The sequence below is a fragment of the Acanthochromis polyacanthus genome, chromosome 17 (genome assembly GCF_021347895.1).
Source record: "Acanthochromis polyacanthus isolate Apoly-LR-REF ecotype Palm Island chromosome 17, KAUST_Apoly_ChrSc, whole genome shotgun sequence".
NCBI classification, from domain to species: Eukaryota; Metazoa; Chordata; class Actinopteri; family Pomacentridae; genus Acanthochromis; species Acanthochromis polyacanthus.
In genome coordinates, this window is record NC_067129.1 from 10,987,712 (window position 1) to 11,011,638 (window position 23,927).

At 42.0% G+C, this 23,927-nt stretch overlaps 1 protein-coding gene across 1 annotated transcript in view; it reads right to left on the bottom strand.

Moving 5' to 3' along the window:
• LOC110962029 (protocadherin-16-like) overlaps nt 1-23,927 on the bottom strand; it is an 88,895-nt gene that overhangs the window by 9,300 nt on the left and 55,668 nt on the right. Inside the window, exons 5-17 of the mRNA XM_022209879.2 lie at nt 12,828-13,016; nt 10,928-11,159; nt 9,866-10,102; nt 8,060-9,115; nt 7,634-7,821; nt 7,072-7,168; nt 6,796-6,953; nt 4,355-4,795; nt 3,532-3,827; nt 3,243-3,358; nt 1,049-1,288; nt 340-465; nt 17-226 (exon numbers count right to left, since the gene is read on the bottom strand). Of these exons, the coding sequence (XP_022065571.2) occupies nt 17-226; nt 340-465; nt 1,049-1,288; nt 3,243-3,358; nt 3,532-3,827; nt 4,355-4,795; nt 6,796-6,953; nt 7,072-7,168; nt 7,634-7,821; nt 8,060-9,115; nt 9,866-10,102; nt 10,928-11,159; nt 12,828-13,016 (3,586 nt within the window). The remainder of the gene's footprint in view (nt 1-16; nt 227-339; nt 466-1,048; nt 1,289-3,242; nt 3,359-3,531; nt 3,828-4,354; nt 4,796-6,795; nt 6,954-7,071; nt 7,169-7,633; nt 7,822-8,059; nt 9,116-9,865; nt 10,103-10,927; nt 11,160-12,827; nt 13,017-23,927) is intronic.

A 23,927-nucleotide genomic window follows, 5' to 3' on the forward strand; every position in this document is an offset into this window, starting at 1 on the left:
CAGCGCTGTTTCTCACCAGTGATTCTGTACTCCAGCTCTCCACCAGGACCTGAGTCAGGGTCTGTGGCCTTCAGGAAGCAAAGCTCCACAGGGGTCTGGTTCTCCGGCACCTCGAGTCCATACCACGGCTTAGCAAAGACCGGAGCGTTGTCGTTCACATCCTGCACCTCCACACGGACTACGGCTTTAGCAAAGTTAGGAGGCAGCCCTCCATCCCTGGCATACACTGGTGACAGATGGAAAGTATTAAGCTGAAGATGGTTGAATCTCACACAAAGGTTTCACTGAAATGCGAGACTTAGCACATAATATCGCATAAGTATTTGTATATTCTAGTACCAGTGAGTGTGTAGTGATCCTGCAGCTCTGTGTCCAGCTCCTTTGTGGTGGTGATGACTCCTGTGACAGGGTTGATGATGAAGCCTTCCTCTGTCACACCTCCATATGTTATTTGGCCATTAGATCCTGCATTGGAGCAAAATTACAAATAAAAGGTATGTTACATCATGAAACTGCCAGAAGATAAATAAAGCAAAGGGGCTACATTAAAAGTAACAAGGCTGTGTTATTAATGAACACAAAAGTACATTGTGTGGAAGAACATCCTAATGAAGGCTCCAGAAATATTGGTCTCTGGATGATGACTGTAACCACACGTTTTCATTAGCATATGCTTGTGGTTTGGTTTAAAGAGATTTGGTTTCTCAAAACCATTTATGTCTTTCTATTGTTCAGTTCTATGGCTGCCTGCCCTGCTCTACCATTGTGCTTATTCTTCCTGCACTGGAATCTTGATTTTGCCCAACATTCATCTCTTTTGGCATCCTTCATTAAAGGAGATATTACGTTTTTATTTTGTGGCATTATCAAGCAGACAAACTGTGCTAAATGTGTACACTATTTGCTAGCACTAAAAGAGTGTTTTTCTAACTAAGAGTATATCTCCACAGACCCTCTTGGGTTCTTGTGATACCAATATTTTATTGACATTTTCTGCTCACTGATTGCACTATTTCAATATATATTCAAATAAAAGATTTGAACAAACCTTGGTCCCGGTCTGTGGCTGTTACTGTCAACACCGTTGTTCCTGGTCCCTGGTTTTCCATCACCTGGGTCTCAAACTCTGCTCGCTGGAACACTGGAGCTTCATCATTCACATCAATCACTTGCACGCACAGCACCTGAGAGGTGGAAAGCTGAGGTATCCCATGATCCTCTGCTACGATGGTGAGATTGAAGACTTCTTGCTCCTCCCGGTCTAAAGCTTTCAGGATGGAGAGAGAGCCTACAACAGAGAAAAAACAAAAAAACAGTGAGCAGAAAATAAGAACTTTTTCAGATTAGTTCACTTAAAATTTAGATTTACATTTATTAACTGTGTGTACATGTGTTTGTGTGTGCGTTTTTTTGAACACATAATTTTCTGTACCTGAGAGAGGCAGTGTTTGTATGCCTAGAGGACCAGGAAAAACAAAAACCTTTACAGCTTTGCTTTATGAGATTTTCCACAGTGACCACAGTTGCTTCATACCAGGTGAACTGCGCCACATTAAACATGCATTCGAAGTGGATTTGTATACTGCAGGGCTGTATCAGTGAACACACAGCAAAGCAGGTAAACACACACACAGAAGCCACACTACTGTGTTGAACTACGAAGCTGCCAACTCAGATCAACCTGAGCTTCAGTTATAGTTGTCTCCCTTCACTATGGTATCTGTTTGACTTTAAATCTGTAAGACATTAGCTGCTATGTGTGTGTAAATCACCCTACTTCACATGGAGTCTGTGAATCAGGTCTCCACTGCTCAGACAGGCTTTAGTTACTCTCCTACCTTTTATGTATACATCCCACAGTCCTGTCATCGCCCTGACAACGGAGAGGTTCAGCCAGAGTGAGAGGAAATACGAAATGTGTGTGTGCTTTTCACAACAGTGTATAAGTTGACTGGTATGCAGTGGCTAGTAGACACGAGTTAAATTATAAATGCCACAGCACGGCAAACATACATCGTGTGTTGCCTGTTTCGTGAAGCCGATTCTGTGAGGTCTTTTCAGCTAAAAGCGGACAGATGCAAAACATTCGCCGCACTATTTCATCGTCTCCTTGAGCCAATGTGGTTTTAACTGATATGGCTCCAACTGCAAGATAAATGTGTTGTTGCATTTTATCACTACATGCCATACCGAAGCGCAAGAAAATGTGCATAAGTCAGTGCAGCCATAAAAACACTAACTAGGATGAAGGCAGCTGAAATGGTGCCCCAAGCATGCAGATATAGAATATATTAGACAAGGAATGAAATGAAAACCCACTTTTGAAGCTGCTTGAGAATGAATGAAAGAACTTATATGAATTTTCCTTCAACTTGTTCATAAAAGTAGCAGTAAAGCTAAAGAATTGTGAAATAGAAAGCTGGCAGATCAGACATTCAATTTATAAGCTGTAATCACGGTCTAATGACACCTCCCACATTAGTCAGGCAGTTTTGAAACTGTCTTCACAATACATGTTAATCTGCTATTAAAGCCAATATTAGCCACAAGCTTAACACTACACAGTGTCAGAAACAAACCAGAAATGAAATCCATCTCGCTTAATGCACCAGACGCTTGACAGTAATGACGAAAAGACTTTCTTCCATCTGGAAGCTGCATTAAGTGTCTGTCTTCTGGCTCTTAATCCCATCCTAGCCGGAGCTGAGCACGCCTACACCGCCCAGCTCCAAAGATAGAGAGATTACACATCAAGATATATAAGATATCAAGGGCCGACCGTGTCCCTAGCCCAAATAAAGATCGGTTCCCATGAACAAATCCATCAAGAGAAGAACACCAAAGCATTATTCAAGAGAAATATGGCTCCGAGGCATTGAAAGATCTTCTAGTAAAGATGGTTATGAGGGCTATGAGTGTTTAAGCAGTTGGAGACCCTGTAGACGTAGCACTTTAGCGCATAATTATGATCTTGTGGAAAGTTTTGCTCATCCAGGCGGTTTCTCTGGGTGGGATCCTGATTATCCATCAATCATAAGATCCCACAGAAAAAGGCCGCATAACAGTTCTGCTGTGTTAAATCATTCAAAGCAGAACTGTAAACACAAAAAATTATATGCCGAACTGTACACTAATTATCCCTAAATTGAGTGTAAATTGTACATTTATAGGGAATTCCCTGTGTCATGATATATCATTTCAACATTTTTAGATGTTATGTTTCACCCTTGAATTGAGCTTACCAGTGTTGGGGTTCAGACTGAAGCGACCAGCACTGTTGCCGGCCTGGATTCTGTATGATACTCGGCCGTTTTCGCCTTCATCTTCATCTCGAGCCATCACGTACAAAATCACAAACCTGTCAAAGACGGCACAAACAAAATGTTATACGCAAACAAAAATGGCAGCAACTTGGAGCTAAGAAAGCAAATGAACTTCATTATATTTCGCATGTTTCTCTTCTTTGTGGCCTGGATCATGACTGAGATGCACCTGAAGGTATCAAAAACAGAGCTCTGACGTGACTCTCACCCTACAGGTTGATCCTCCATGACGCTGACCGCAGACGGAGAGCTGAAAACTGGAGCGTTGTCATTTTCATCGGTCACAAATACCCGAGCAGTGACCGAACCCCAGCGCCTCTGAGAAGGATCTACTGCCTGGTCTGTGGCTCGCACCACAAGGTAGAGGGAAGGGGTGGACTCGCGATCTAGCTTCTGCCCCAGGGTCAGGACCCCAGTGGAGGGATCGAGGGTCAGCAGGTCAGGGGAGTCAGGCCAGTGGTGCTCGATGGAGTAATGTAGCTCACTGTTAGGTCCACTGCCATCCTATAAAAAAGAGAAGAGATGGATTTGTCCGGGATAGGTCAATTGATGCCTTCCTTTCCGGTTTATATTAAATTGTTTTTGCTAAAATGCTAAATGATGATTCATCTTCTCAATCCATTAAAATGCATTCTTAAGAATTTTGGTCATCGTTTCACTTTTGTTTTACCTTTTATATAGCAAGCAAAAACATCAAACATTTTAAGGTTTGCAGTTCTTAATGGGATGCTTAGCTTGTTTCTGGTAGATATCATTGTAAATTGAATATATAACTGAAGGATCCACCTTCTAGCCATTAAGTGCTAGAAAATTGAGGAAGCCCCATTGTGGCAATGGGGCTTCCTCAATTTTCTAGCATTTCATGGCAGAATAATATCTAACAGACAAAAAGAAATATGCTGCAGGACTAAAAATGCATCTACATTTAAAGTGCTAGTTGAAAATACAACCAGTTTGTACAAAGACAACAAGTATCAGTCACTGGTTATTACTATAACTGTACTATACTGGAAAATAATTTCACTTCTCACCTGATCTACAGCCTGAAACGTAAATATGGAAGCTCCTGGCTCGATGTTCTCGGGGACCACAATGGTAACAGGGTCCTCTGTGAACTGAGGGGCATGGTCGTTGCTGTCCTGCACGTCGATATCCAGCTTCACCAGGTGGCTGCTGGGAAATGCCTGCGAGAAGTCAGACACCTCGATGTGCAGCGTGTACCTCGATCCCTTCTCATAGTCCAGCTCACGTACCAGGTACACGTCGCCCTTCAAACGGTCCACCATGAACGTCCCATCCCGGTCTGTCCCTCCCACTACCAGGTAGGTCACCTGGCCTTCCAGCACGGCAGATTCATGATGGTCAGGCGGGCGGATGGAACCAATTATGGATCCGGGAGGAGCTCCTTCGATTGTGTTCAGGGTCATAGAGAGAACGTTGGGCTTGGGGGCAGACCTGGAGGAACTGAGGACCTGAAAGTAAAGAATTCAAATGTCAAATAGACTAATTTTCTGAGTATTTGTTGTAATTTTCTTCACTAAATAATAGTATTTCCGATCACAATCACATTGCAATTCTTTTCTTTCATCATCAGTGGATCTGTGCCATAACAGAGCACAACAAAATGCAGAAATGAAAGAACGTATAATTTCAATTAAACATCTGCTAGTGCGGTGCCTTGTGTGTTCCTGTATCTCATTTCTTTTGATATTCTGCAGACAGTACAGTTTTTGTTACTCCCACCCCGACCCATCCCTGCACACAGCCTTGGGTTGTAGTCTGTTTCTGTTTTGTTATTACTGTAATAAGCCTCACAGGCATTCTCAATGTGCATGAAGATATTATATGAAATCCTTCCAGTAAATATGTTGACACTGCGGCGTTCTGGCTTCAACATGAGAGTCAGGGTTTCTGACCTGTGACAAAATAATGAAGGGTGTGATTGTGTGGAAAACTGTAAATATTCCAGTTCAAATAATCCAGAGCAATAAGCAACCTCCATATGCTACGGTCGGGTCTAATAGGAAACAAATACACGCCAGAGGGGCTTTGACACTTTGAACCGCCTCAGGGGTTTGGTACTGTTCCGGGACAGATCAAAGAGCTTTGAAGACACCAAACATGCGCAGATTTTAACAAGCTCTGGTTTCATCATCAAAAAAATCCAGAGAACACCCCATGTCTCAGTGTTGTTACCAAGATCTGTTGCAACAAATTGCATTTTTCTTTATTGAACATGAATGACAAGGACAAACCCAGAAGACAAAAGAGATGATGTAGATGAACCTGACCCAATGTGTAGATATTTGCAGGAAAAAAAGTTCAACTAACCACATGTCAAGGCGTCACCGTTTAATGGCATCTTTTGACTGTGTGTTTTTTTATTTTTTCCTTTGCATTTCATTGCAATATTCAAACAAGCAATAATTGAATGCTTTAAGCTACAGATGTTTACCACAGGTGAAGAAACTCTTGATTTTTTTTTGCTCAGATATCGTTTTTAGCTGCCATGCAGTACCATCACCTGTATTGTGTTGCATGTTTTTGCCAGTGACTTTCTATATAATGTAGCTATGTGTACTGTAGTACTGGCGGTGTACAACAATATCCCTGAATCTGATTTTACCTACAGCTATGTGAAATGCTATCTCAAAATCATTATCTGGAAATGTTACCTCATGCAAGTGTTTGAATCTGTCATTACAGCGAGTGTGTCTGTACTGTATGTACCGCCGCCTGCCTGCTACTGTATAGTGGTGTATTCCCTTTCTCTCTCTGTGATTTGATGCAGCTGGCTCTCATCAAATCTCATCTGGGAGCATTTGATTCCAAGGTGCCTGCTTCCCCTCTGTCTAATCTCAGTGTCACACAAGCAGCGCACAGGCGAAATCTAAGGCAAGCACTCCAACCGTAATTAGCATCCTTTTCCTCTCTGAAATCACATCACACAAAAAAACACTGAGCTCAGAGCTCCACAGTCAAAGCAAACCACCACCCTTCTCTGGCTAAATGCCGCAGTGGCAGACATTTTTTCCTGCTGCCGAATTCCTGATAGTGTGTGTTGATATGCAGGACTGACCCTCCCGCAGAAAGTTCAGAGCAGCACCCTCCGACAGCTCGGGGTTTCTCAAACGGGCTTTGGTTACCACACTCACCTTTGGATCAGGAAACACACACTAAACTGGATGGATGATTTTGTTTATAAAGGCACAGGTTCAGTTTCTCTCCTTCTCATATTTACCTCCTTTTTCAATTCCTTTGACAGTTACGCTATTCACTTTGTGCACAGATTGAGGAGATTACTTCCAGTAAGTAATGCAAAAGCACTGAGGTCATGTGTGCACGAGGCAGTTTTAGATTTGCTCACCAGTCTGGCCTTTGTGTCCAACCGCCTGCTGCTTTAGAAACATTTTAGATGTAAAAGTGTTTGTCAATATGGATGAGGATGTACAAATGCACAAATTAGGTTTACCTGTATCCGTAGCTGGCAGGTGGAGCTGAGGCCTGGAGTGCCGTGGTCAGCAGCAGTCACAGTGAAGGCGTACTCGGCTCGCTCCGTCCATCTAAGAGGGGAAGCGGTTCGAATCTCGCCGTTGGTTGGGTTGAGGGAGAAACGCTCTGCTCTCGAGCCTTACGAGGATGAGAAAAGATCAACTCAAGGTCAAGATAGGACAATGAAGCAAAGTGAATGAGACAAAAGAAGACAAACCTGTAAGTATGTAGATTTAAGATCACTGAAGTCACTCACCAGATAGAGAGTAGAAGATGGTGCCATTCTCTCCCTCATCTGGGTCTTTAGCCGTCACTGTCCCTAAAACTGTCCCAGATGGGAGACTCTCCATCACCTAAAAAGAAGAATTATTATTCATATTAATGTCTTTTCCCCACACTAAGCAAGCACACAGTGTATTCCTTATTCCCGTTCCTTATCTTATTATCTTTATTTCCTTTCCAACACTATAATTTCTATGATATAAAAGAAAGAATGGCTAATGTTGCTCATAAGTCCTTTTATTAGACTAAATACCTTTCAAAAACGAAACATGACTGTGCAATTGTTATCATATTTAAAATATTAATCAAAGAAATCACACAGTATATTTAATTGCTTGGTAATAAAGGCAATGAAATATGTTGCTGCTGAAATCCTAGCTGTTATGGCAAATTGCTGTGATAGCATCTCTCCCAGTAGGTTAACAAAACATGCACAAAAGTCACTCCGAAACTTACAGAAACACAAATAATTTTTATATACAATGTTTATCTCAGAAAGCAGCTTCATGATCCACCAATTCTTCTTCCATTCTCACCTGAAGAAGCAACTCCCTGTCGGGCCTGGCATGAGTGAAACTGGGAGCATTGTCGTTTTCGTCCAGCACGGTGATGTGAGCGGTACCGGTGGCGCTGCGAGGAGGCGTTCCCCCGTCCTGTACCACCACAACAACCTGATAGCTGGACTGTTGCTCTCTGTCCAGGGCAAGGCGGGTGCTAATCTCACCTAGAGGAAATAAAAAAAGGAGGACAAATAGGAAGACAAGGGAAGTTAGTGAGTAATTACCATGTTGCTTTAATTTACAAAGAGCAAATCATTCATTTCTCCAGGGAAAATATGCTGGTATTATTGCTGATTATGAAGTAACTACATTTCCATCCAGTGTAACACAATTAAAATAAACTGCTTCAAGCGCGCCATTAAATTAAAATTGAGTAGCTAAGTTTGGAATCGTGGGCTTCACCTGTCTGGGAGTTGATCTGAAAGTGCCTGTCAGTGTGCAGCAGCCTGTAGGTGAGTCGAGCATTTAGTCCTGCATCTCTGTCCGTCGCAGACACCCTGCCAAAGCCTGTCCCCGCCAGCAGATTCTCCCTGACAGCCAGGAACACCCTCTCCTGGCTCAGTCGTGGCGAATTGTCATTCTCGTCAGTTACCGTGACCCTTACGGTAGCGCTGCCAGTTCTCCCTATCCCTCCCGGGCCTGACGTGGCCAGGACGGTTAGCAGGTACATGTCTTTGACCTCTCTGTCCAGAGAACTCCGAACAAATAGCCAGCCGCTATCTGGCATGATTCCAAAACCAGCAGCATCACCGTCAGGCCTGAGGCGGTACGAAATAGAGGCAGAGGATGAGGAGGAGCTCCCACCATTCCCAGAAGCCTCTCTGTTGAGCGCCCGAACCTGGAGGAAACGTGTGTTGAGTGGGGTGTTTTCTCTGAGCTCCACGCGATACGTCAGGGTGTCAAAGTTGGGGCCTTGTGCGTCTTGGGCTTGGATGTGGACCACAAGGGTGAAGGTGGAGCTAAGCTGAGGTGCTCCACCATCCTTCGCGACCACCTGAAGATCGTACCGTGGGACAGTTTCATACGACAAACTCCCAATCAGACGCACCTCCCCGCTGCCCCGGTCCACACCAAACGTCCTCTGGCCACTGCTGCCTGCTGCCCCAGCAGAGACGAGGTCGAAGCTGAGCTGACCGTTATGACCAGAGTCCTTGTCAGTTGCCTGGATACGGTAGATGACAGTCCCCATTTTGGTGATCTCAGGCAAAAGCAGGGATTCTGACGAGGAGGGGAGGAAGGTAGGGGCATTGTCATTGACGTCTGAAATGGTTATGCGAACGCGACTAGTCCCATACGCTGGTGGAGAGCCGGAGCGTGCCTGGATCTCCAGGTCGAGACTGGAGCAGGTCTCGTGGTCCAGAGGAAGAGCAGTGCGAATGGTTCCAGAGGCGCTGTCCACTGTGAAGTAACCATCAGGGTCCCCAGAAGAGATGGAGTAGAAGATACCCTTCGAAAAACCTGAATGATACACAGAGAGAGAGAGCAAAAGTCAGAGAGGGAAAGGGTGGGATAACAGACAGTAACAAGGGATTAGGGCTGTAAAATGTCAGAAAAGTGAAGAAAGCAATAATCCTCATGAGTCAAGGATGATGTCTCCAGAAAGCTTTCAACTTGCAATGATATAAAACAGAGAAAAACAGCAAACAGTTACTTTTCAGCTAAAACCACACCACTAAAAGCGACTGAAAGAGTATATATGTATTACATATTCCAAAAAAAATGAAATAACAGAGCCATGCAATTTTTAGGGGACAGGGATGTGGTCTGTTTACTTCAGCCCATTTCTCATCTCAGTGTTAATGAAGCACTGGATTCACCCAGTGGTAAAGGTCTTAATTCATCAAAGACTTGTCCATTAATGCAGACAGCAGTAAGTGTGCATCTGTCCACTACACCACTCCACTCAGAATTACAGCCTCATTCAAACCCTTTTCTCCATCATTAACAGTGCAGAAAATTAAAAGTCTGGCCACAGTGCAAAAACTCATCTGCGGCGCTCAAGCTGTGTGATGGATGCGATTTCTTAATGGTGTGTGTGCTCTTATTGCTTGCATATTTGTAAGGCATCATGTACTCTCCATTCCATTAGTGCATTTCTGTCCTTGTGCTTATCAGAAAGATGGAAGCAGGCATGCAAGTGGTAAAAACAAACCTGAAAAGACATAGAAAATATGGAAATGGAGGAAACCAGAGTACAGACAACCTCACCTGTCTTGGTAGCAGCACGGACCACTCCCACTGCTGTCCCCCTGAGAACGTCCTCAGACACGGTGAAAAAATACTGAGCCTGCTCGAACACCGGCGACGCCACCGAGCCTCCCACCACGCTAACATTCACTCTGGCATTGACTGGTGCCGTGAGACCTCCCCCGTCCTCGGCTGATATGACCATGGAGATTACAGTGTTGGCTTTTCCGTGGAGCGAGCGGGAGAGAGAAATCACACCTGCAGAGGAATGCAAAGGAAAACAGAAAAATGGAGAAGACGAGTTACTCAACATTCTTTGATTTGACACACAAATTCATAATAACACCGTTTTGCTTCATTTACGATATTTTTGGACTTTTCTTTATCGCTGTCACAGACCATACAGACAAGATACAAAGAATATTCAACTAAGATACTGCACTTTATGTTCAGATCAGCTCATGATTGCGGTAAAAACACAGAATCTGCAAACTGTGTTCTTGTTTCTTCAGCTCTCTAGTCCATTTTCACTAAAAAGCTTGTTCATTACATTACTTGTGAAACATTAACATAAAAAACTGTGATTTAAAGTATGCTTAACCACTGGAAACAACATTAATTCCACCAGTCAGAAGCTATAACCATTTTTCCTTATTTCTTATTATTTATGCACAACAAACTCATTTGCAGCATCATAGCAGAGCATCAAAACTGCTTTTTCAGCGTCCTGGAACAAAAATGGGTAGACTGGGTTTAACATATTAGACAGCTCAATCACCAAATACCCTTCACTAATTGACTGCACTCAGGGCCACTTATTATATACAGTTCTTATCACAAAAAACGACATAATCTCATGATATATGTGTATGATAGGGTGATAATTACATCTAAAAAAAGAGATGGCAGTTGTGACTCAACTTTGACCAAATGTATAGTTAATGCTGTTGCATTTTGGCTTTGGGGGGCAAAATCGTTAACTTAGTGATCAAAATACACGTTGCCATCTATGGTATGTACACATAATTGCATCACATTCTTTTACATGCTATACTAATGTGCTGCACACACACAAACACATACCTGTGTCCTTGTTGAGGGTGAAAAAAGTGGAGCCTCCTCCAGGCACTGTGCGGTAGGTCACCCTGCCGTTTTCTCCGGCGTCTGGGTCATTGGCTGTTACCTTGACGACAGAGGTACCTGGGGCACTATGGGTACTGAGACTGACTGTGTACAGGACTGGGTAGAATGTGGGTCGATTGTCATTAATGTCCACCACTGAGACCCTCACACGAGCTACTGAGCTCAGACCACCCTGTAAAATAAAACCAATGTAAAAATTAATTTGATTTAGGCTTCATTGAAGATTTTGTGCAATGGCAGAGCGGACAAGGTCACATGAGCAGACACAAAAGCTTCAATGACATAAAAGACCATTGTTGACTAAAACATGGAGATGAATGGATGGTACATTACAAGAAAAGCTGCCTTAGTTGTCGTGGCTATCCCCCGAGGTCAGGAATGATACTATCTGTTCCGTTGATCTATTTACAGGCTCCCGAGAGGCTTAGGAGTCCAATGCACAATATATCCCCGAGGACAACTTTCAATTTGTTTTCTATCCCTTGCTGAAAAATGGCAGTTCAGGACTTTCATGGTATTAAACTGCAACAAAAGATTTATGTCACACTGTAAAGATGAGCGGCTGTAAAGGAAGACAAAAAGACAAGTTCTCTGTTGAATATCTCTGAAATATGGAGCCAATCAGCCCATGTATGCATTTGTCAGTGAGGAGAAGGGTTTGCACTCATTACACTGTATCTGCGGGTTTTGTTTTACGAGACCATTAAAAACAGGCACAGTCCAGACAAAGGGGAACAGACACCAGCTGGAATGAGCTGGGAATATATGGGGAACACTACCACTAATAATAACACATCTATAAGTACGGCTGTGTATCTACTTCTTTGGGTGAACTAACTATACACAAGAGAATGCATGCTTTATTGCACCTTATTTGGAGCTTCTATTTGTTTTTAACTACATCCGTTGTGATTAATTGATACTCTAAATGTGCATGGGACTACTGGGATGATCCTAGAACAAAGAATGTGTAAATCTGGTCAAGTAGCATCGTATTTAACTTAAATGGAATCATCCTGTTGTAAAAGTTATTTAAATAGACTGTATAACTCGATCTGTTTTCCTACTTCTGTCCCTTGCATTCCCTGTTTTCCTCTGATTGCTTTGCCATGCTGTTGAGGCTCCCCTTGATTTTTAAAGACACTAGGTAAGGAACAGGATGCCGTCTTCTTAAAGCATGTCCTGAATGTCAGTTTGATCAGATTTATCTGAGTGCAGCTGTACACATCATTAATTCGATTTCAATCTGCAGCTTTGATCAGAAGGAATATTACATATGCAGCAGGCAACGTGTTTGGTCACGAAGCAGCACAAGTATTCCTCCTATAGCTATAGAAGAAGTGGTTTGACTTCAGTCGATCTTAACTTTTTGATATCCTTCAGAAGTTTATGTCAAATATAATTAATTAGGCTTTAATTGCAAAAGAAGATGAAAAGCATAAAGAAGTAGTTTAATATCTAAGCAGCCTGGCTCTATCTAAAAGTTACAAAACTCATTAAGCAGAACCTCTAAAGTGCAGTACCACTTCATAAAGTATGTCATTTGTTTAATCCATGCAAAACTCTAAATGCAAATTTCAGTTTTGCAACTCTGCTTGAGCTATTTGTTTCCCATGTTTTCAGTCTTTTTGCTAAGCTAAGCTGGATTAATGGTGCTTCATATTCATTATACAGACATGTAGTGGTATTGATTTTCATGCAACTCCACAAGAAAGTGTGTTTATTTCCCAAAACCTCAAAATAATCCTTTAAAGCATTTTCTCGATACCATTTAGAAGTTACAGAGATTAGAACTATGAATCACTATGTCTCTTATGGGTTTGGGTAAATGTATTCTTACTCCATCTGTTGCGGTGACAGTCAGGTCAAACTTTTCCAATCCCTCATCCCTGTCCAGTGTCGTGCTGGTGCAAAGCTGGCCAGTCTCCTTGTCTATGGTGAAGCGGGTGGGCGCTGTGCTTCCAGAGGCTGAACCCAGGGTGTAGGCTATCGCTCCAAAGGAACCACGGTCCTCATCTGTGGCCGACACCTGAGGGAAAAGAGACATGAGTAAAGTCAGCACAGACGCTCCAGCAAGGCCAAACAGCCCGTGAGACATTCGGGTTTCAAAAAGCACCACACCATAACACCCAGCAGGTCCCCGAATCTGCATGAAAGAAACCCTACAAGTGTCAGGATTATTATATACGAGCTGAGGGCCTTTCTGTTATCACAATAATGTCCCATAATACAGACACCTCATGCTCCATACATCTGTTCTGGTCCAAATATCACACACCATAGCACTACTTGTTATGATTTCCAGAGTACTATAAAAACGAGCATCTGTGAGAGTAATTCACTTTTATAATCCGCAGATATGTGGTATGAGAAAAAAAGAAAGAAAAAGACAGATCTCCCCCATGGCGTATTTGAAAAACTGGCAAAGGGACGGGTGGTGCTTGGTAACCATGGATACAGAGGGAGGAAACTGACAGGTAACCTTTAGAGAAGAGAAGAGAAGAGAAGAGAAGAGAAGAGAAGAGAAGAGAAGAGAAGAGAAGAGAAGAGAAGAGAAGAGAAGAGAAGAGAAGAGAAGAGAAGAGAAGAGAAGAGAAGAGAAGTGTTGACAGGGGTTTTGTTTCAGGTTCAGAGGTCAACAAAGGCACTTTAATGGATGTTGGAAGGTCAAGTGGCACAAACTGGTTTTCAACTGACATTTAAATATGATACAGACCGACACACACATCACAATGGGGGAGCCCCTTAAACACACACCTCAGACATTAATCCTTCCTCCATTTTCCTCCTACAAAGGATGGTCTGGACCCAACCTTTGACCCGTTTGGTCTCATTTACCTAACATCCTTCTTTCCGCTAGACAAATACAAAAACACTCCTACACAAATATACATTGTACGTTCCAACAAAATCTATTAAAACACCCCAAAATCCCATAATACAACAAAGATTTCCTCACAAAACACAAAAGGGAAATGTCCTGTGTGCTCTGGGGTCCTGCCGCTGACTGAAGTTGTACACTGGTCCATAACATTGTTTGGTGGCGTTTATGGTGCTTGTTAAAAGCAGCATTCTTGCTCAGATGTTCGAGCCTTGAAGGCAAGCCAAGATCCAGGAGGCCTGATGACATCGCTCACTCTCTGTCGTACAGTCTCCTCTCATAAGTCTACAGTGAAGTGTCTGAACGGTTTGATTTTCCAGAAACTTTGGATTACTGAAAGCATGTAAAAGACACAATGCAATATGAAGATGATTGCAAACACAGCTTTATTTCTGTAAATAATATGACACAAATACAGCCCTGAAGTGCTTCGAAAAAAATCAAGAGTTAAGCAGTAATATTTAGGGATGTCCTGGTCAAGTTTTATTTTTTTTGATACCAACTTCATAGATAATACACACTTCAAGTAACACCAGGTACAGCGCTTATTGTTAAATGTATCACAGTACTACCCTGAGCAGTTCTGTGTAAGCAAACAGAGAGCAGTTTTGCTAGCAATGGGTCACCATGACAAAGTGGTATTTAATGGCCTCTGATCAGAGCTCACTTATTTAAGACAAGTCAGGATCAACTAAAGCAGCATTCCTTTATCCCAATGGGATTTGACAGAGCCACCTTTGAGTCAATGACTAATAGGATGACAGCTGGTAATTCAATCTCAGACCCTTCACCACTGATGAAGACATCAGAATATCTTCATCAATGGTGACTCCAGTATTCTCCAGTAACATCATTCTATTGTATATAATGTTCTGCTTCTCTCTAGATCCATACACACTGGTATTGTTTTCTACCCCAACTAAGTTCTTAAAAAGGCTTTAAAACAGAAAAACACACAATTAATATGTCTGTGCTTGTTGTTTAATGACTTCATTTCACATTTGAATCCTACACTTGAACTTGCCCCGGCCCTGAACCCCACAGAGGACAGGGCCAACATAACAGACATCCGCTTGGTAACGTCCTTCCTTTCATTCCACCAACACATGTCTTCAGCATTACCTTACCTACTGGCTAAAGACAGACAGAAACATATCCACCTTGACTCATATTGTTGCTCCTATAGGAAAGTAAAACACGGGAATATTAGAGCAGCCCTGCTTCAGGGCTTTTAGTCGCTACATTACCATGGCCAGACAGTTGTGGTTTCAGAGCGGTCATACTGTACTTATTTCTTTGGTCAGAGTTTACACCTGGGGGTTTTAGATCATTGCCTGGGACTTCCTATAGAGTACAGTGTTGAGACTAACGCTATCTTTGGGATCTAGGCTCATGTCTGAGTGTTCATCGTATCTTCCTGGTTGTCTGTGATGGATTAGCCACCTGTGGAGATGAGAACTGGATGATTATGTACATGCTCTCACACATAGACTCATGCATATATGATGACCCCATCCTTTTCACTAAATCTAATTAAAGAGATTTAAACACCCATGACCGCCCACCTGGTCTCGGGGTGACTTCATCGTCACCTCTATCTTTACCCCATAAAGCCCGTCCTCAACAAACACAAGGGAAAGGGTGTTCCACCCTGGATAAAACAGCAGAAGAGGCATGACTGTGTTTGTTAGCATTATGTGAAATAGAGGGGTAAGGCACAGTGTACATGAATACACTTGGAAACAATTATTTAAATGGAGTCTTGGACCACAAAGGTCTTGCATAGAGGCTGGGAACAAGAAGAGGAGCAGGACATTGATTCTCCACACACTCTAAAATTTAAAAACCCCAAGCAGTATGGTACAGATTCTTCATGCTGGAAAAAGTATGCAAGACAAATACAGGTTGTACTAGAAAAAGGGCTATGCAAGCACACTTTCATGGAAACCATGGGAGCTATAAAATAAAAGAGATAGAGATTTGGGGTTTTCTGCTGTTACATACTGTGGTTATGTGGTTCCAGACTTGAAATGCTGAAGCAGAACATAGGAAAAGCAAAACAAAGACAGATACAAAACTCCGAGGTTGGCATACACAGAAATAGTGTCGATGCACAACATTTTGAAATGCGTAGCAGAAGAAAATCACATCAATCCTCATGGAAAAAACAGGAGCTTAGAAGGACTGGCTCCGTCATCAGTACATTTTTCTCCTGTCAATCCATTTGACGGCCCAGCAACACTGTTCAGTTTACACTACATAGGCCAGCAGGTTGCATCAGAATAGATAAACTCCTCTTCCAATATGTAGCTGCATTCTGCACTTACAGCACTTATCTCAGCTTAAAAATGCAGCACGGTTTTAAAGCCAATAAGGTAATCGAGTAAACACACAAACTCGATGTGTCTTCTTAAATCAAGAGATCTGGTAGGCTAGACTGGTTTCCTTGCCAAGGTGGAATTCCTCCCTCACCGGAGCCTGCGCTCTGATCCATGACCAGCCAGCAAGTCTCGGCTCTGCACCACTATTCTTCACCCTCCTCTCCGGAGGTATCCTGCTGTGATAAACATAAAACTACATAGCAACACAAATACACACACCACCCCATACCTTTCAACTTCTAAATCTCTCTCGTTGTTAAGTACAGTACATGTCTGCAGAGTTCTTGCCTCTGTAATGTTTTTGCTTCTGCTGCCATATGAATCTTCCACATTTATACAGACTTTAGGTTGGGGGTGAATAGTGTCCATGGCAGGGTGGTCTAGCTCTAACAGGGCTTGTTCTATAATTTAAAGGTCAAAGCTTTTTCTCCTTTTTTATGGGATGTTTTAAAGCCAGATACTATGGTCAATGTCGCTTTTTACTTAGCACAATGCAGCATTTGCAGATATTGAATGTAGTTAGGGCAAAAACATGTCCTGCATTTGACATTTTTACATTGAATGATAATGATGGTGGTTTTGTAAGCAGATTTTTATGTTGGTTCAAAGTAAATCTAGTGCCTGCACTGAAGATAGTAAATGCCTGGACTTTGGTTCACTTTGGAAAGCGGCAATGCAAAATCTACATAATTTGCAGTTGATGCGAAACTGGCAATGTGCTTTGTTTTGTTTTGCCTTTTTTCTTCGGGAGCTCTGACATAGAAGACAGAAGTTTGCAGAGAAAACATTTGATAAACAAGGCAGAGAACTCATATATGACAGCAGAAGTCCATCCCCAAAGGTTCCTATGTTAAAATTCTCAACTTTACAGCAGACATGAACATGTTCACAGCCTGGTTTAAGGCTATTTCCCCATTCATGCTAGCTGTACAGGGCGTGAAGTTAATTCACCTATTTACATTGCACTTAGGCTCAAAGTTAGGCATAATTTAGTATGAGTCAGGTAATGCCAATACGGTGAAAGATGGAGTCACGACACTGAGGTTCGAATACCTTAGAAACTCGTGGTTGATGTCACAGAGAGTTCATCCATCTTTACATACAGTCAATGAGTGTAATCAAATAGTACTGTGAAAAAATAACAAAAACATATCCATGCTCAGCTTGTAATAAAAATGTACTGAATCTGTGTATTCAAGTAAAACATGCAGAGGGCTATCTTATCAGTAAAGGAAATGTCAACCTGTTTCTTCAGCTTTTTGTATGACTACAATCAGACTTATAACACAGAAAGCAAGGCTTGAAAGTGTCTGTCTTGCATGTTTTATGAGGTATCAGCTGTGCAGTTTTCTTCGAGAGTCTGATGTTATGTACTAGACTTCTACAGCATTAAGCATTGGAAAAATCCTCAAAACACAAACTGACTTTGCTTAAGCATCTGCCAAACATCTGAATTTGTAATACACAAAGCATAACTACTACTTTGATTTGCCTATCATGCAGTTTTGAGTACTGATTGACTGCTTTGTCGCTGTAAAAAAACACAGGCTAAGTCTCACATAATACAAGTCACCCTATTGAGGACTACATGAGAAACAGTTGGGAAGAGCGTGCCGAGTATCAAATTCAGCCAGGACTCAGGCCTGCAGCTTTTTGTCCATAGAGAACCATTCATCCCTGACTGGGACAGTAGAAGAGCAATCAGTCATTGGAGTATTAGCAAAGATCCAGACCTCGTTATTCATTTGCCTCACTCCTCTCCACAAACCTCTCTTTCTTTGTCCCCCTAATTTTCCACTTAGCTTGTCTTTTCTGCCCCAACTGTCACCCTCATGCTCTTACAGACAGATTGAATGTCGAACCAAACGTCCAGACCCACATCTCAAACTTTCCTGTCCGCCACTCAACACACATCAACCAGATTCATCTGTCAGTCTTTAGTCTTGATGCAGGAACACGTAGTCTCCTGCTTGGAATGTTGTGCAGATTAGCAGGTAGTTTAATTGTTGCAGTGGGCCAAAACCTTTTCCTTTGTACTGCACACATCATATCAAACATCCAGCGGGACAGGCATTACATCAGTAGACATATTCCAGGTTTTATTTGCTCTTACTTCGACGCTGGATTACGTTTTTCCTCTTCTCACCCCTTTTCATTTCTGTTCTCCTCTCTTTCATTGTGCTCACGGCTTTATCCCTTCTGCCATACTCTATCTCTGCTCTCTTTTCCACTCTTCTATTCTCATCTTCTCCAGATGTGGGCGCTGGTCCAAATGGATCCTGCTGTTCTCTGCAGTTTGTCTCTGTAAAACATCAGTTAGTGTCAGAAGGAGTCTGCGCACGGCTCCTCGGACACAGCTGCAGTTCTGCTGCGGCTCAGGACTTTTATAGTTTTTATAGCATGAAAGAGAGGGAGAGAGAGTTCCTATAGGCCTTCATAGTAAAACCTGTAAAACACAGAGTCGTCCCGATCTAATCTACTTCTTCTTTCTGACTGGTGCCAAGCCTGAATGTTTATAAAGCCATAATCATCTCTCAAGTCAAGCAGGCCAAGAGGAAGCCTGATATTAATGGAAACTTGTCCCACTACATGTAGAATTAAAAGATGATTCCAGTTTATTACAATGTGGGTCTTACTTTGTAGTTGTGGCCATGATTTATACTGGTTACAATAACACTACCATTTGGTATTTATCTGATATGTCCTCAATTAAATCATAACTTTAGTAATTTTAGACTCTATGCTTTTCTTTTGACAAATCCAAGAGTTTGATTTTTTTTAAAAAAAACTGGTTAACTATTTACAATGAGTGCCACATGACATACTTCAGGTGTGCCACTGCAAACCCAGCACTTAAAAAATACCACAAGCATATTATTGCCAATACAAATAATGACAAAAAGAATAATAAAAATCATGCTGTAATAAGCCTAAATTATTCTCTAAAGTAGCAGCAATGACCATAAATGAGCATTGTGGATCTAGAGTAATGCATTATTGTTGGATAATTGCATAGAAGCTGGAGTTATTTACAACAAACTGAAATAGAAGCCTGGATTTAAAAGTAATAGCTGGTGATGCAGTGCCGGATTGAGCTAAAGCGTTCATTTAACTTTGTTGCTCTTTTTCCACTGACACATTCCTTCACTCTCCAGTGAGCCGCATTCCTCATATTAGGCATTCTCAAGTCTCCAAATCAATTTCTGCCTCGCTATTGCCAATGAGCTGAGGCACTATGGGTACAATTAAGATATATGGCAGGGATGGAGGGAAGGGAGGGGAAGGTGGGAGAAGGAATGAAGAGGAGGGGGAAATAGCTTGGCAAAGGAACAAAAGGCAGGGCTAATGATAACATGAGACCTTGAAATGGGAATGAGGAGGACCGAGGCTTCATCTCCCATTCTCGTTTAATCTCCATTCCTCCCTTGACCTCCCCTTTTCTTTTTCTGGTGTCTTGCCTCTTTTCTGTCCTCTCTTTCACTCGTTCTTTCAGCACCCTATTACGGCAAGTGCTTGTTGTCTTTCATGTGGAGTTCACGGCTGGAAATGATTAGGAACATCAAACCACCGAAGGGAAGAGAAGGGGAGGGAGGTGAAAGAGACGGAGCGAGAGAGATTGATTTCTATATTTGGAAGAAAGAATGTTAATATTAATAATGAACATAATAAGGGATGATGGTCACCAAAAACTCTCATTGCCTCTTTTTTTGTCCCCCTATACTTGTTTACACACACATACATCCACAGCTGAAGGCATTTGTAGATGTCCCATACTTAAAGTAAACTATACTGTGGTGTTACAGCTTCAGCTTGTGGAGTTTAACGTGCCGACATGTGGTGTGTGTTAGGACGTTTATCTTTGAGGCTGCATCTCATGCTAAAGGATACGAGGCACGATTCACTTGAAGCTAAGCAACAAACAAAAAAGAAGCAGGAATCTGATAGTCAGATTAGGCAACTGGTTTCTGCAGTTTCCTAGTGGTAAGTAGAACAGTGATACAAGAGGGCATGTTGCTGCTGCTGTAGAACGGGAATCAAACATAACTAATAATTAATGGGGCCAGGGCAACACTACAGTAGGATTCTGGTTTTATCATGTTGTATTGAAGTCAACATCAAAACAGATGACGTCGATAGCAAATCTGAATAAACGAGAATCAAGATCAACAAAAGCTTTGTGGTTTGGTTTCCCATTAAAAAGCATTAACTGCGTGCATTCTCCAACACTGTCTCCCAAAAATCTTCATGTTCCAATACAACTAAACTGCATTCCCACTGATGTCTTGAAAGAAATGTATCTTCTCCACAAAAGACGACACTCTCACATCATAAGAAAGGCCTTTATTTTGAAAGAGCCACAACGTCCAGGTAAGGAGGCTTGAGGAAGAAGTCAGATTCTAACATAAGAGACTGTGGTACTTTGGTTTTTCATTGGTTTTCCTGTTAGGTTTAGCTACCAAAACTATGTGGCTAGGTTTAGACAGATACAACGATTTGGTTGACACGTTCACAGCAACAACTACTTGTTAGAGCCATGGTTAAGTTTAGGTACCGAAATTGCTTGGTACCTAAACCAAGTAATTAGGGCTAGGTTTGTGAAAATATCATGGTTTGGGTTCAAATATGACCTTTTCACGACATGTTTGAAGCTTCTCCTCCAATTTTTTTTTTTAGTTTGCCACAGTGATTGCTCCACCCTATATAATTAGTTTACTGAAAAGAAGCAACAGTGAAGCCATTTAGTAAATAAATGACAAAGCTGAGTTGATCTGCTAGGACATACATTTCTCTCAAAACGGAAATGAAAATGCACCTTAGTTGTGTAGCAACATACTTTTTTTCCACTTAAAAGCAGTCATGTCTGTCATTTGAGCAGCTGGAACCAGTGAGTATTTAGCCTAACACCATTCATTATCAAATGTATTGACAGTTCAGTTGTCAGCCGACTGATCAATTGACATTTCAGTGCCGTAACTAGTAGAATTTTCCACACATTTTATGTATGATCCAGCAATTAGACCGAGTCTGTCGCCATTAGCTGAGCAGATAAAGAACAAGCTCTCATCTCTTTTCTAAAAACAGGTAGAAAATTCAACTGGAGGTTAAACGCGAGGTCAGAAGGAGATCAAAAAAGCTGGTTACAGCGATAGACGGAGAGATAGAGGAGTACAATGAGGGATGACATCACTTTCCTGGACTCTGAGGAGCGATAAGGAGATTTAGATGGTAGTGATCCTATCTTGTGCAAAGCCCTACAATGTGGCCACTCTTGTGCAATTTTGCGTATGTGTGCGTCAGTGCCAGACTGTCCCCCCTGTAAAGTGAATCCTCTGGGCCCTGACTGACAGGTGGCCTAATCAGAGAAGAAATCAGCCCTATTTTTTACTTCTTGTTAAATATTTATAGCTGTTTAAACCCCATCTCGCTGTCTGTGCCCGAGGCCTCAGCAAGGCCCACTCTGGCTGATACAGCAGCTGCAAGCAACAGATCTGCATACCTGCGAGATACCAGGGATTTTATTGTCACTGTTTGCTAATGGAAGCTGCAAGCTAATGAGGAGCCTGAGGTCAGTTGGTGACACCGAGGGGGAGGATGTGCACATTCAACACCCAGAGAGACTTTAAATTGTACAGTTGTGGTAATTAAATGGTCTTCTGCACACAACAGACACTACGGCCCACAATTATGAAAACTCTTCAACGTCAGAGTTGCTTTTTGAAGCATAATTAGCGAAATCAACACTGCGCCCTTGTAAATGATCCTTGGTCAGTAATCAAACTCAGACATTTGCGAGCGTAATGAGGCTCAGCGTTGTCGATGAGCACTGCAACTGCTCCGTTTCATGGGTTCTCAAAAAACTGCAAAAGTAAAAATGGAGGAAAAACAGCGCATGAAAGTAAAGCATTCTCTAGGTCATCATCTTTGATTTACACCGTGAGGTCTGTAATATAAAGTGAGCAATGATTATCGCTTATTGTCTTCTGCTCGTAATTTCGCTCCAGAGATGACGAGAAAACAGTAATTAAGGAGAGAGAGCACAAAGACGGACTGTCGTTGGACCCCAGACAGAGGGCTGGTGTCTGAGGTGTTGGGTTTTTGGATGAATGAGGGGATGAATGATTGAGACTGAGCAGCCCACAGTTGCCTCAGGGACACCACTCTGGGTAATTTCAAGTCCTCTAACTAGCTAAAAGTGCAGTATGTGTTTAAGAGGATGCATCTGTGTTTCAGCTGCAGCGTTTCTCCCAGAATGGGAGCAGACGTGTGTGTATATATAAATTTTGGGCATTTCAGTGGTTTATGCAATAAAACATGACAACGAGACAGAGAGATTGTGGAATCTGTTTTGTTTTCCCTCAACTGGCACACCACAGGATTTTATTTTCTCTCTGACGAGTGTGTAGGACTCTCAGACCACTGTTAAAGACTATATGAAGCGGCTGCTTGGAATTTGAGGGTTAGCATCTTGTTGCTGGTTATTGCTTGTAATTTGTATTTTACATTCAAAGCATGTCTGCAACGAAGGAAAGGAATGGACTGCAATGGGGTAACATAAAAATCTGGGCCCTGCACAAAAGTACTCCCAGTTTGCACCACTTAGCCTTTGACGACTTCTATTGTCATGTCAAGTGTTAATTTTATTATGCAATTAATCTGCCAGCGGGCGTGAAAGGCATGTTGTTATAAAATCACCAAAATTACACTATTTATCAGACCCAGAAAGTATAAAAACCAAGGATAACAGGATTTTGAACTTTCAGGCAGTCCCTCACTACTTATCCGAGACGTGCTATTCAGTTAAGAAACAATATGTTAGCTTGAAATTGTGGTACTTTATCAAAATCTCTTTATTCTAAATGTCTGTCTTTTCTAAACTCTAAAAAAATAAACCTTTGTGTTTTGTAAAAAACAAAAAAAGAATGAAACATTTCGCACTCCTTGTCTCAACAGTGAAGGCTGAATTGGGCTTCGCTGCAGGCAGTGTTTATATGGAGCAAATAGGAGACAAATATGTAAACAAATTCAAAATGTAAACAGTAAAATGTTTACAGTAGGTAGGGTCAGCTTTTTTTCCAGTATTGCTTACAATTGTGGGCTCTTGGAAATATGCTGTACACGTTGAACTTTTTTTTAATTATTCTTTTGAAAAATAAGTAATCAAATTAAACTTTTTTCTTCTTTAAAAAAAATTCTAGCATTATGACAGTGATATACAGGACAGAAGAGATTTTGAGAACTTTGCCATGGTCGTGTTGGTTCCTGAGAGGTACAGGATTTTATATTGCAGTGAAAAATTAGCCCACAGTGGGTGAAAATGTAAGAAGATGCCCCGGGGTTCAGAGGGTTCCTGTAAAATTACAGACTAAAACAATGTTTTAATTCCCGGCTTTGTGAAGGCCCTCCACTACGTTGGCTCCTGATATCTTTTTCCACTCCTCCCTCACCACAACTCCCCTAGAAATGGAGAGAAGAAGAGGATGAGACAGAAGAAGATTGTTTATTGAGAAGCAAAAGAATAAACTCCATCACATATTATGTTAGTCATTTATTTCAGTTTGTGGGCTTTGCAAATTAGGAGATGTTGTGTTATGACACCCGATCTCTGCATATATGTATGTGTGTGTGTGTTGCGGGCAGACACAGTGAGCAGTCCTGTTTATGGGTATTGATTAGCCCA